This window comes from Pituophis catenifer, unplaced genomic scaffold (assembly GCF_029215685.1).
Source record: "Pituophis catenifer annectens isolate HBS135680 unplaced genomic scaffold, rPitCat1.0.hap2 SCAF_5, whole genome shotgun sequence".
NCBI classification, from domain to species: Eukaryota; Metazoa; Chordata; class Lepidosauria; order Squamata; family Colubridae; genus Pituophis; species Pituophis catenifer.
The window spans coordinates 91,102,607-91,116,817 of record NW_027256885.1 but is presented as its reverse complement, the minus strand read 5'-3'; the positions used below and the strand labels follow the sequence as shown (position 1 = coordinate 91,116,817).

The following is a 14,211-nucleotide window of genomic DNA, read 5'->3' as shown; positions in this document are numbered from 1 at the left end:
TCTAAAGAGGGAAGTTCCTTTTCCTTTCCCTCCTGCACAAAGACTTCTAAAAAAGTCCCCCAGATTTAATCAAATAAAGGTTGAAGTAAAGCAAAGTCAAAGTCAAATATTGAAAGGGAGAAATTTTCCAATTGTTTCTCTTATAACAAGCAAGGCAACTTTGTAGCAACTTGGAAACTTTGTAACAAAGCGAAATAACTTCACCAATCCACACTCGCTGGCTCGTTAACTCTGAAGCTAAGCGCCATGTTTTTTCAAAGCACTTTCACTCATTCACGTTTTCTCAGATTGAAAAGTCAACAAAGCGCTAATACTTGCGTTTCCAAGATTCAAGATTCAGGTAGTTTCGCTGTTGATTAAAGCTGGTTCTTTCGCTTTACGTTTCCTGCAGCCGGCTTGTTCTGCAAAGGCAGAATCGTCCCACGTCGCCCGGAGTTTCAGCAGGTTGGAAGGGAGCCACGCCTGTTCTCTCCCCAGAAACTTCCCTGGGGGGGTTACAGGGGCTCGACCTGTGCCCTGCGATCTCTCCTTCTTCAATCCTGTGGATTCAGAAGTTTTCGAGCCACTTCTTCGTCTCGAAGCGGCTCTACAGGCGGCGGGGCTGGCGGAGCTTCAAAAGGCACCGCCGTCGCCGAAGACAAGGAAACCGGAAGTCTATAATTTTCTTGATAATTGCACAATATTGCATGCTGACACACTCACATGCACACTTCTCAACTTCAGCCAGACTTCCGCTGCTGTTGTTAAATTAGCCACATTGATAAATTGTTCATCTTCTAAACTCAAGATGATGTAGGCCAGTGCCTTATCATGCTGCCTCTGATCTGCAGCTGCTAATGGCCCCTGGGGTGGATTAACAACAATATCTCAGAGGTCCTTAGCCTTCAGGAAACACTCCATCTTTGCAGCCCAAATAATATAATTTTTCTGTCCCAATCGAGGCAGAGAGCTCTTCTTGAATTCAACAACAGCCATCCTGCAAGCCTTCTCTGTCTTGTGTTTCTCTATTAACACAGGCAGTCCCTTAGCTTAATTATAGTTCAGTCTTTCTTTGTGCTCTGGGCCCATAACCTGTCAGTTTGTTGCAGCACACACAATCAGACAATTCAGCAGGATTCAAAACTTCTTTATATATATAATAACACATAAGGCAAATATACAATACCCATGCTGGTTTTTCCAGAGAGAAGAGATTGTAAGTAGGTACAAACACAGGCAGAGACAAGACTTCTCCTATATACAGAACAGTTGAGCTAAGCCACGCCCAGACTCCTAGCTGTCTGAACCACCAAACAGCCCCCATTGGCTGACCTTGTTGCTATGCCTATTCCAACTCATGAACTCTTATACACTGACAAAAAAAACCTGAAGCCCCACCCATTTTTGATGTATGGTCTCCAATAGATTTTTCTAGGGACTGCAGCACTCAACAAAAAAAGCTTGTTCATCTTTAGTTTAGTACTAAGAGAATAAATAGCTCAGATTTGCATGGAGGAGAACAATTCACATTTGGGGCCTCTGAGTAGGATTGAAGATGGGGCCACGGATCTGGGTGGGTGCTGTAATATCTTTGGACCCCCAAGCTCCATAGATTGTCCAGGGAGAGCAGGAAATACTTACTCTTTGCTCTAGGAGGGCCCTGCGGATAGACACCCGCTGCTCCAGCTCCTTGATCTCACGTTCATGCTGGGCCTCGGTGTGGATCTTGATTTTGCTCTGATAAGCGTTCAGCAGCTCGAGCTCCTGCTGCAGCTGCATCCTTAGGACTTGGTATTCTGCCTCTTGAGTTTCATCCAAACGCAGCTAGGAAGAAAGGAGGAGGAGGAGGAAGACATAAGTCGTACATCACAAAACCCACTCCTTAGGATAGCATGGCTCTTAAAGGGACAGACTAGCTTTGCCTCAAGGTCTTCATAATCCAAGTTTCCCTATGCTTCTGGAATGGGCATTGGCCTCAAACTAAACGCAGAAATCTGTAAGATTACTCCATTTAGTCTGTCTGCTTTGCAAAGCTGTTGCTGGAGGATTCGCTACCTCAAGAGGATTATATAGTGAAAATTCCCGTTTGTGGTAGGGTTTCCTAGCTGACAATGGCTAGGAACTCAACTAGCTGAGCATCTCCCATCTCAATGAAGGACAATGGGTACCTCTTGGATTTCTGTCTATTCTGTTTAGAAAGCACCTCATACCTGCCCCAATAAAGGGCAGGGGCAGGTGGAAGAGTCTGTTTTAAGACCAAGCAAATGCTGTCATGTTCACGCTGCTGATGGAGTCAGGCGATCAAAGCTGATATTTGTTAATAAGTTATGGCAAAGGGAACTCTATCAGCCCCAGAACTTTAAAACTAGTCACCCATCTCAGAAGGGGTTTCTTTGGGAGTGAAGAAGATGCTACAGAGAAAAGCATGCTTCGGAGCCCTGTGAACAAGGGCCCCATTGCACAATGGACATTGTGGTTTGGCAGCCAGCCTTTCTCCAAGGAAGCCTTGGGGACTACAGTTTTGAGAGCAAGCAATTATGGCTCTCTAAAATGTGTTACTCTCAGCATCTTCTCTTCCATTGTTCTTTTGGGAAAAAGCAAGACAATTAAACTGGTATAAGACCAAAGCCCTGTTTTAAGGATAAATCAATCTCTCGGGCTTTATTCAAGGTAGATAAATTCTACCTCAAGTAGTCAGCCTATATCCAATGGGATTGGTCATTTTATGTCAAACTTTTGTTGGCCAAAGCTGGGGGAAGAGGGATAAGGATGGAAAGAAAAACTAAAAAAAGAAATCGGTTGAGGCCTGGGATTCAAAGCATAGTTGCAAAATGCTCTTCTCCGGAAGGACCGATTCCTCCCTCTCTCCCACCCAAGGGGAGGGCAGCGCAGGGTACCTACGGCCTGGGTGGAGAGCATTTCATTGATGCTGTGGTCGTACTGCTCGGCTAAGATGGCCAGCTTGCGGGTCTGTTCATCCTTCAGACGCTTGAGAATCCCCTTGTGCTCGCTCTTTGGGGTGGTCTCCAAGAGATGGTTGCGAAGGGCCTTGTATTGCCGCGTCTGGATTTTACAGGTGTCCTGAAACTGCTTTTTAATTTGCAGTTCTTTGGACTAGGGGAGCAAGATGAGGAAGAGGAGAAAAAGGGGGGAAACAAGAAAACAAAAACAGAACAATGCCAGTGACCAGAGGAGGGAGAAGGAGAATGGCAAATAAAGAACAAATGTGAAAGGAAGAGAAGGGGAGGGAGAGAGAGAGAGAGAGAAAGAGAGAGAGAAAAATTTCATGAAAAATAACATAACAGAATAACAGAGTTGGTAGGGACCTTGGACGTCTTCTAAATCCAATCCCACCCCCCAGCTCAGGCAGGAAACCGTATACCATTTCAGATAAATGGTTGTCCCATCTCTTCTTAAAAACCTCCAGTGTTGGAGCATTCACAACTTCTGGAGGCAAGCTGTTCCACTGATGAATTGCTCTGACTGTCAGGAAATTTCTGCTTAGTTCTAGGTTGCTTCTCTCCTTGATTAGTTTCCATCCATTGCTTCTTGTCCTGCCTTCAGGGGTTTTGGAGAATAGGTTGACCCCCTCTTCTTTGGGGCAGCCCCTCAAATACTGGTACGCTGCTATCATGTCACCCCAGTCCTTCTTTTCACTAGACTAGACATACCCCATTAAATTAGAAATACCCAAAAATGGGATTTGGCTGCATGGAAAAAACCAATGGAACGAGTCAATGAAGAAGCTTCATATATTCCATTATGGGAGGATGGCTGCCTGTGGAATAACTAGGACAATGGGAACGGGAAGTGAGACCCGCTAGAAATTCCCTACAGGTAGTCCTCGACTTACAACCATTTGTTTAATGATCATTCGAAATTACAACAGCTCTGAAAAAAGTGACTTGCAACCAACCCCTCACACTTACGACCATCACAGCATTCCCATGATCAAAATTCAAGCGCTTGGCAAAGCAGCATTTATTTACAATGGTGGCAATGTCCTGGGGTGATATGATTGCCATTTGTGACCTTCCCCTGTGGGCTTCCGACAAGCAAAGTCCATAGGGGAAGTAGGATTCATTTAATGAGCATACGATCCACATAACTACAGTGATTTGTTTTACAACCACGGCAAAAAAAGGTTGTAAAATCGGGTATGGCTTACTTAACTGCTTTGCTTAGCAGTGAAAATTTTGGCCTCAATTGTGGTTGTAAGTCAAGGACTACCTGTATTATGAACTGAGAAGCAGCTGAACGGTTCTAGGTAGTTCTCCCCATTGATTCTATTTCCTAGTTATCTGTGTTTGGCTGGTGACCAGGTGACAGCCAAAGGTGCTTCAGGAGAGAAATTTATGAGGGGTCTGCTTGCTCAAGAGGCTTAAATCTTGGGACAAACATTCAGTAAATATTTGCTTGTTTGTTTCTTCCTGAGTTATCAGTGATCATTCCTGAATAAAAAAGGTACAAATGAATGATATGCCAGATTCTGAACTATATCAGAAACTTTACACGCACACCTTGGGAGTGTGCTAAACAACTGCACGTTGGATGTATGTGGAGATTCTCAGTCATCCAGATCACAGTTGTCTCAAATGTGCTTTTTCAAAAGGCAACTTGACTGTTTTTTTTTTCCTTGAGAAGTAAAAAACATTTCGTTTCTCATCCAAGAAACGTCATCAATTCTGATGGGGGCGGGCGGGCGGAAGGATAGGTACTGACAGTTGAGACTGGAGGGTGGGGTATGGAAGGATAGGTTCTGACCAGATGGCGGGACTGCAAGGATTGCATTGCTTTGCAGTCATCTGGTCATTAATACTTTCCCTGAGAGCTCTTGAGGCCATTTGGGGGGTTTATCTTTGTCCTCAGCGTCACCTGAATCAGAGTGCAATTGGTTGTGCATCACCTACCTCCAGTTTACAATGCAGCTCTTGAAGCACTTCCAAGAAGATTTCACAATTGCACCCTGATTCAGGTGACCCCGAGAGCAAAGATAAACCCCCCAAATGGCCTCAAGAGCTCTCAGGGAGAGTATTAATGACCAGATGACTGCAAAGAAATACAATCCTTCTGTGTGTGTGTCCCCCCCACACCAGTCAGAACCTATCCTTCCACTACCACCACCCCCAACATTCAGTCTCAACTGTCAGTGCCTGTCCTTCCATCTCCCCCCCCCCCAAAAAAAAAAAATCATAACAGATGAAGTTTCTTGGGTGAGAAACGAAATGTTTTGTTCTTCTTCCTCAAGGAAAAAACAGTCCGGTTGCCTTTGGAAAAAGCATCTTTGAGACAACTGCATGTTGGTTTTTCTAAAAATGCTAAAGTGGAAAAAACAATTCAGTACAAATTACCATAATCTGCATTAAAAATGACATCACTGCAGCTCCACATCATGGCCTAAATATAGATTGTAGGTGATATTCTCAACACCCATTCCCTAATAAGCTGATGATGGCTCTTCATCCTCTATCCTGCTCTGCAACAGAAAATATTCTTCATTCTCATGTTCAGGGTCGGAAAGTTTCCACAGGGTATCTTTTGAAGACTTAGCTCTGTTGGGGGTAACTCCCAATCCACCTGCACTCATTTTAAAAATGTCCTTTTAGGCCTTGTCATCTTATCTAAACACTATTTAGGTTCCTTTCAAAATACATGTTGGAGAAGTGGAAGGAAGGATGGGAGAGCAGGTTTCAGCATTAAGATGTCAAATGGAAATTGTCATCCCATTTTGCCTAGCAAAATCCAAAAGATTATTTTTCAGTCATCAATAGAACAAACTCAGCTGATTTTGAGAGACAAGAGTCTGCAAGAGTGGTGAATATCTGTTGTCTCTCATTGTACAAAATGTTATGACAGACACAAACTTCATACATTTAACAAAATTGGACCTGCAGTTACCAAGGACAAACATCATACATGATTTTTAAATCTTGGAAAAATTCAGTTCTTTGGCTAGGCCTTTTAGCAATTTATTGTTCTGTCAGCCAGGATAAAAAACAGTCACACCAAACAATTCAGTACAGAATTCAAACCGCCTACTAGTTTAAAATAATTTGTGAAGAATGCTAACACCAGCTTTCCCAATTTGGTGCACCCCCGTTATGTGAACTACAGCCCCCATGATCCATGCTAAATTGGCCACATGGAAAATACAAAGGCAGGCAAGGCTTTGAGCAAAAATTGATGTATCAGGCAGGAATCCACGTGACTATCACAAAACATGATGCAAGGGGTGGGGTTAGTCCAGGGTGGATAAAAATCGATGATTTAAAAATAAAATAAAATTTAAAAAATCAGATTTTTAAAAAAATGCTTTTGGAGTAAAAATCTATCTAAAGATAGTTTTCTATTTAAGATACATTAATAATTTAGTTTATTCAGCTTGAAATGGAGCTTAGTTATGTAGCATGAGGCTGTATATTCTGCAATATTGGGACTGTCAGTGAGTCAACAGGAGGTCAGGAGGAGCTGCTGCAGGACAGAGATGACAGTTGCTCTTTAAAAATTATGATTTAAATCGAGTTGATTTAAATCAAGCCTTTTTACTAGTGATTTAAATCATATCCACCCTAGGTTACTCCAAATTACATGTCTTGTTTTTCATTTACAAGCTATGTTTCCAATTATGGTGTGAGTTTTGGATATGCAGAAGTGAACTTTTGAGCTGCCAAGGAAATGCTATTCTCTTTTTATTTAAACTGAGTCTAATTCACCCCAAAGCTCATATTGATGAGCAAAATGTTTATTTCTTTGCATTTCTGAGGACATCCCACCTATCAAAACCCACTCAATTATCTGTAATTTATGCTATGCTTCAAGAGTAATTTTTTCATGGCTACAATCTTTCATCACTTTTTAGACAACACCTAAAATGACCCCAAACCACAAATGGTGTGAAAAAATCTGTCTAGATCACACATTTTTCACCTGTGTATGTTATTTTAATTCATTTCATAAACACCTCATACATTTGAGAGGTCATAGAGAGAAATGAGGTACTAGGAATTAAGGTAACAGTGGAATGTGGAAGAACAGACCTCCACTTATACCCTCCAAATAATTTTACTTTTGGAAATCTAAAAGTACATCACTTGAGGATGTTTTGTGGCACAGAGTGCATGAAAATAGACATTTTTAAGCTTAAGTGCCCTATTTTCTTAAAAATCAAATCACATCAAACTCAAAACTCACAATACAGAGGTGGTAAATTGTGGTGCAGAATTTTTATTTCTTTTTCCTTCAAAATTTCACATGCATCCACAACAGGAAAGGGAGAAATAAATAAACCACAGAAGAATGTCCCCCCACATGAAATGGGAGAAATAAATTAAAAATATTTAACATCATTTTTTAAAAATGTGAAGATAGAGGGGAAAAAACATAGTTTAAACACACAAAAAATGGGAATACAAAACACATTATTAAAATGGACAAAATAGAATCTAGATTAATGAAAACAAGCTTGGCCAAAAAAACGGTTAAGAGGAATGCTAAAAAATACACAAATCCATGGATGTTGCAAAACTGGAATAAATTTAAAAAATCACAGGTGAACCAAAAAAGGGAGAAATACAAGGTATGTGCTTTATGCAAACATGGGACCAAAAGCCAAAATCAATGAACATGTAATTATATATAATTTAGGATAATCTGAAATGTATTGATGGATGGGGTTGCAAATTGGGAGGAGGGAACTGGACTAACTACATGAATGGATATAAGAAACTGAAAAAAATACATAGAAATGCACAGAAGTAACCATTTTAAAAATATGCTACCAAAATAAATAGGAATGAAGACTGTTTAAAACTGATTTAACTCTATAAAACATGGTTATTGCCTGCAGTTGATGAAGAACTCAGAAAGACAAAAATCTTAGCCACTGCAAAGTCGATTTTCTTAATTAACTGCTACTGAAACAGGATTTATTCTCAAAGTCGGTGAATTCAGGATCACTCTGTTTGTTGTCAGTCACATAAACATCCTGAGTGGATTAAAAAATATTGATTCTGTGATGATATATGTTTAAATAGAATTAACTGGACTTTTGGTTTTCTTCCCTACCAAATAAATAAAACCTTTGAAAGCTAGTTAGCCAACAAAATAATTAATGCAAACTGAACTGGGATTTTATACAGCAGCTTCCCCTTTATTCTTTGACAAAGTCATCCCAATGCAGAGGATTTCAGTATGTCAGAATTAAAATGGATCAAGATACTGGAGTTAAAAAGTAGGGTAGGCTGTGATATGAGTTTAGTGCTTACCTACTCAAAGTTAAAAAAGGAAAAACAGTTGGAGCCATACAGGGAAGCAGCACAAGCATTTGGGTTTTCCAGACCTGGCTATTAATTGGATGAAAAAAATAGGCCTCTCCTCCCAGTGTTATAGGGTCACTTGAGGAGCAAGCAACAGGTGACTGGGGACAAGCATGTCATACTAGCCACTGAGACGTCTATTAACACCTTCACCCTAAAGCTTAAGGAAATGGTTCCTGGAAATGATACGTTAGCAGAGTTTAAAAGAAGTATAAAAAGTGAAGGAAAGAGGGGCCTGTGATGTTATGAGGCAGTTCCCCCAAATGGGGAACCCCATTCCTTGGCAGATAAGGCATAGCTGGACCCTGGGAAAGATAAGAAAAAAAGAGCATCACAGTTCTGAGATCCATCCTTGCACTTTAGAGATGGTCTAGGGCAGGGGTGTCAAACTTGCGTTGTCACAGCATCGTCATGTGATGTATTGGGACTTTTGCCCCTTCGCTAAACCAGGCGTGGGGGTGGCCAGTGCATGACGCATCCAGCCCATGGGCCAAGAGTTTGACAGCCCTGGTTTAGGGTTTCCAGTTTTGTAAAAAAAATGAAAAGGCTGCTCTCCTACCTATAAGGCCTCAAACCACACCAGGGGAAGCATTAAAAGGCAAAACAACTTTGGTTTTTATTTAACTTAAAGAGGTTACCTATGCCCTGGCTGAAGGAGACATTCATACAGAAACATAAAATGTCATATTTGGTAATTTTTCTTCTCTTTGATTAAAATGCAACTGCCTACACTAAAGCAAATCACCGCAATGCCAAGCCATTCATTTCAAATGCCAGCATGTGGTTTTTCATTGAAAAAAAGAAGAAAAAAAAGCTACTGGATGGCCCATTATTATTTTAAGTGGAAAAATCTACAACAATAAGCTGTCGTTTTATGAATTTCTCCCATTTTCAGTCAAATTGTATTGTTTAAAAATTCTATTAGTGCCCCTTTCCTCCCTCCACAATAAATTATATAAAATTTACCAACCTACCGACAAACAAATACAAATATGTACATTCAACTTCAAACTTTTAAAAAGGGGGATTGTTACAAATATGGTGAAAAATGATAAATATATGTATGTGTGTGTAAACATGCACACACACACATACGAATGGTGGAAGTATATATGAACGGCGAAAGAATCACTTAAACTAGGCAAACACTCAGGAGCTGAAGGACTTGGTTTTTAAAAACATGTTTAATTTCTCAAGTTTTCATAAGGGGGTTCTTTCTCTGTGGCAGATGAAGAACTTGTGTATTTTAGCAGGAATTAGAACGCAAAGCTTTTCAGAAGTTAAAAATGGCTTGAAATGAAGACACATATGTATTTCCTCACTGTGCAACAGATGCTGAAGATGGAAAAAGCAGCCATTACTGGACTTTTAAATAGGGGTTACCGGAAAGTATTTGTAAGAATGGAACTTTGTTTGTTTGTTTGTTTGTTTGTTTGTTTGTTTGTCTGTCTGTCTGTCAGTCAGTCAGTCAAACCTGGAGCTCAACGCCTTATCCCAGATGATGAAAAGGAACATTGGACCTACCTGAAGGTTCTTTCTCCTTGTGCTGCGTGAGAGTCCATTGAATGGGTTAATCCTCGTCTGATAGGCCAGAGACTGAGTAAGAAATTTGACTAAACACCCGTCCTCTTCCTGTTTAGCCCCAGTTCCTTACTCAGTCCAGCCTTTTGAGACTTGTATACCTTTAGCTCCCTTCACTGGACTCTCTAAACTTGACAATATTTCTACAAATTTTTCCCTTTTTGGCTAAATAAGTGCCTTTGTAGCTACAGACATCTTTAGGAGGTTGTATTTGGTCCTCCCAAATAGCTGACACAAAAGGGCCTCAGGTGATTCTTTCCTCGTTGACACAATGAACACAAGACAAAACCTCCTGTCCACACTCAATATGTAAACAATCAGAGCTTGCACAAACATTTAGTTCTCCACTCTGCCCATATTAAAGCTTCTTTTACCAAACACATCCTGCCCAGAGCCTCCTGATAAGAAGACAGTAAAACATCAACAAACCTTGGAGGGAGAAAAAAATGGCTTTGAGAGTAAATACTGAAAAAGTGTGTCAGAGTTATTAAATCTACCTACCCTGACAAAGTGCTTCTGTCTGATTCCTCAGAATTCCAGAAGCTGGCCCATTGCACGGAACATTGCCATGTAAGGCAGTTCAACTGGAATGGCTTGTTTCACAATGTTAGACAAGGTGTAGAAACCCAAGATACTGAGGGGCTGTTACCTCCAGGGCTTCCTGACAGGTGGGGACACATGCACACGACCACTGCTTCTATTCAACCGTCTCACTGGCCCGCTGGAACAGCCTTTGGGCCTTGCTGCATGTGCCACCAAGCAAGGGATACGGCTGGGCCTTTCCTCCCTCAAAACATACAAGCCCTTGAGACAGTGGAGCACAGAAGGGGGCAGCTGAGCGCAGATCACCTTGGTGAGGATCCTGTTGAGGGTACGGATCGGTTTGGCAAGGAAAGCGAGGATCCAGTGGTGCCAGGGGAGGGGTGGCTGCCGCTGGCAGGATAATACTGGGATACGACTCCGGAAGCTGCCTTTGTTTGTTTTGGGGAAGAGGCGGAAGAGCCCCTGTTCGCTAACCAGCCCCAGGTGTTGCAGGATGCGGAAAACCGGGCATGGGAGATGCAGGAGAGCCAAGAGCAAAAACCGACGGGCGTGGCGGGGAAATCCCTTTAGGCTGTGCCTTGCCAGGGCCCCCAGGAGATAAAGGGGCAGGAAAACCCAGGGAGACGCTAAGAGGTAGGAGGCCAAAAGAATGACTGGAACATACAGGCGACCCCTGTTGGCACTCAACCACACCACCCCTACTGTCCCCCCCAAGTTGATAAGAAGAAGAAAGGAGGACCCAGAGAGAAGAAAAACAGAGTGCAACAGGGTATATGTAACTGCCAGACCCACTAGGAATCCTTCAAGGGCCAGGAGTATATCTTGAAAACTCCCACCCTGGGCCCAGAGAACAGCAAGCAAAAGCAGGAGAGTGGGGGCACAAGGATACGCAGAGACCAACAAGGCCAAAGCCACACAGAGAACATGAGGCAAAACGGCTGCCACCAGAGGGCCCCCCGAATGGGATTTGCCAGCCCCCTGTTGACTGTAGGGATCATCGCCAGCCAGGCAGCCATCGCCTGAACCTCTCAAGGACCCCTCCTCTAGAATAGTAGGGAGAGACTGAGTGTACAAATCCTCTTTGCATAGAAATGGTTCTAGCTCATCATCGGCTTCTTGGCCATCAGGCTCCAGAACACCTGGTCGCCCCCAGATTGGCAGCAGAGCCTCAGAAGCAACTCTGCAGCGATCCAGCTCTCCAAAAAACTCCTGGCTTAGACATACATCGGTAACTCCCTTGCCATACAGTTCTTGCTGTTTTAGGCTTGCTATAGAATAGTCTAAAATCCAGCCTTTGCTGCTTGAACCTAAGACATTGTGACCCTCCCTGTCAAGCCCCAGACACTCCTGTCTTTCCTCCAAATTTTCTGCTTCCTGCCCATCTGGAATTATATCTGCCATGCAGGGCCAATCTGGCTTCACCTCTCCACAATCTCTCATTTTTAACATCAAAGTCTCTACGCCCTGATCCCTCAAGCCTAGAACGCCCTTTTGTGACCATTCTTGGACATGAGACTCAATATGCACTGGGTCCAGCTTTGGAGTTTCCTCCCTTTGGTTGCATTCCTGGGCCATCTGTTCATGACTGTCTAGCTCAGAATTTAAAATGTTCTTTCTATGTGTATATGTCTCTAAAAGGTCTGGGTATTTTATTCCCAAATTTACTATCTCAGCTTCAACCCGAGTTGACTGGAAAACCTCTCCAACATGTGTAACATCACCTGGATCATCACAAACACAATCCGACTCCAGGACATCCAACTGACATCCTTTTGGATCTAGATTCTCAGTGTAGACATATTCCAAATCTGCCAGATGCTCCTGATCCCCCACCACACTATCACAAGGACCATGCCCACCCAAAAGATCCTGTCCAGAGTCTAGACTTCCTGCCTCATATCTGTCCATTTCTGTCACCTCTGGGTGCCCCTGCCCCGACTCCAGAATTCCCACAACTTGCCCTTCCGGGCACAACTGGCAGCAAGGTGGCGTGTAGGTAGCACCTACTTTGAGGCTTTTAGGCTGCTGCCGGACCTCCATGGCATGCTTCTGGCGCAGTTCCTGTTCACGGCGTTTATTGTATTCCAGCTGGTTTGACAGCTCAGTTTGGTGTTGCAGACGGGTAAGCTCCGTGCGGGTACGCTGGACAGTATGAAGGTGACGAAATTCCAACTCCTGGGTGGACTCATGCTGGCGCAGCAACATGGCACACTCTAGATCCTTCTGTGTTTGTTTCTTGTTCAGTTCCTAGAGGTTGGGGGTGGGAAAGAGAGCAGAGTCAGAATGTCATGTTCCATAAAGAGTTATCTATGGTTCCAATATATATGAAATACTCAGCACTTTTCTTTCTTTTGTCCAATGAGTACCCTCTTCTTTAATGGCCCGACAACAGCAACTTTTTATCAATGCCCTTTGACCTAGTATCCTATCTGTGTAAGTGAACAATATGAGAGTTGATACTATCAACCACGATATCCTTCTGGACCATCTAGGTATTGGGAGTGGTCCTCCTCCTTTCTCTGTAGTTGGGTTTAGTTGGTGTTGGCAGGGAGATCAGGCCTGAGACTTTTGACACACAGGATGGATTAGATCTCAATGCGCCTCACACAATATGCCCCACATGTACTCCTATGTAGTGTCTAAATGGGACTGCATCGATTTGGAGTCAGATATCATGATTATGGTCTCCAACTATATGTCTTGACTCTGGTCTGATCAGATGATTATCACAAGGTCTTGTTCCAGTCCTTGAGGCTGTGTGGATCTGGATGGGTAGTAACACCCAACCCTGAGAAGACTGAGTGGGTTTGAGTATGTGGACTACATAGATCTGGAGATATTCCATCTTTACTCCATACACTCTCACACACTCTCTCACTCTCTCTCAACCTGGTTTAATATTATACCCTGTCAAATGTTGCTATGGAATTGGGTGGCCTAACTTCATTTAATTAGTGTACATTTAATTAATAAATAAGCTACAAAGAGCTTGCAAAGGCAGGCATTCAAGTAACCATTCATTATGCCAACTCTTTCCAAAGGAAAGAGAGTGGAAAAAGGGGCACGCAATTTACCCTGCCCAACACACCCACCCCTCAGAGTACATCTCCTGCAGTTTTGCTTTTCAAGCACAGACACCCCCTTCCTGCTCCCATCAGGCACCCATTACTGGTCCCCACCTCCCGCAGTAAGTCTTGGTCCAAGTTATGGCGTGCCAGCAGCATCTTGCGTTTGTACTGGCGGCATTGCAGCTCAAAGTACTGCCGCTGCCGCCGCAAAAGGTTGGCCTCTTCCTCGGCCTGATAATGTTGCATGTTCTCTTTTTGTCTCAGCAACCATTCCTGCTTTTCCCGCTTGGGTGTGCTCTGATTCTCCTGGAGCTCCTGCAAAAGGAATAACACGAAAAAGTTAACACTCCTTTGTTGACACATAGGGCTAAGCTTTGGCTGTTGAAGGGCAGCATGTTCACAAACTGCAATGACCAAGTTCATCTGACACTCTAACACGCAATTCAGTATACCATTGAATTATGGTTTATGTGACATGCAAATTTAGATGTGGGGAAGTACAGTCATTGCCCCTCCAACATTTGGGTACAAGACTGGAAAAAACTGTGGGTAGATTCCTCCAAATGGGGTCAGCCCAGGGGTTTTGGAATACAGGTCTCATTATCTCTAGCTCACATACCAAGACATATATTGAGGAAAGTTATCTTGGCAAACGGTTCATGGCTGGAGATTAACAGGTTCAGAATTCCAAAAGAATGCGTATAAATTATACCTCTGGGCAAATT

At 42.9% G+C, this 14,211-nt stretch overlaps 1 protein-coding gene across 2 annotated transcripts in view; it reads right to left on the bottom strand.

Annotated features, from left to right (window-relative positions):
* The window catches only part of TAOK2 (TAO kinase 2), a 131,981-nt gene that overhangs the window by 55,954 nt on the left and 61,816 nt on the right, over positions 1–14,211 (bottom strand). Inside the window, exons 16-19 of one of the 2 annotated variants that reach the window (XM_070944577.1) lie at positions 13,598–13,801; positions 12,426–12,665; positions 2,881–3,093; positions 1,621–1,803 (exon numbers count right to left, since the gene is read on the bottom strand). In XM_070944577.1, the coding sequence (XP_070800678.1) occupies positions 1,621–1,803; positions 2,881–3,093; positions 12,426–12,665; positions 13,598–13,801 (840 nt within the window). Of the gene's footprint in view, positions 1–1,620; positions 1,804–2,880; positions 3,094–10,520; positions 12,666–13,597; positions 13,802–14,211 lie in introns of those variants that run through there. The other variant, XM_070944576.1, reaches the window with a different exon arrangement.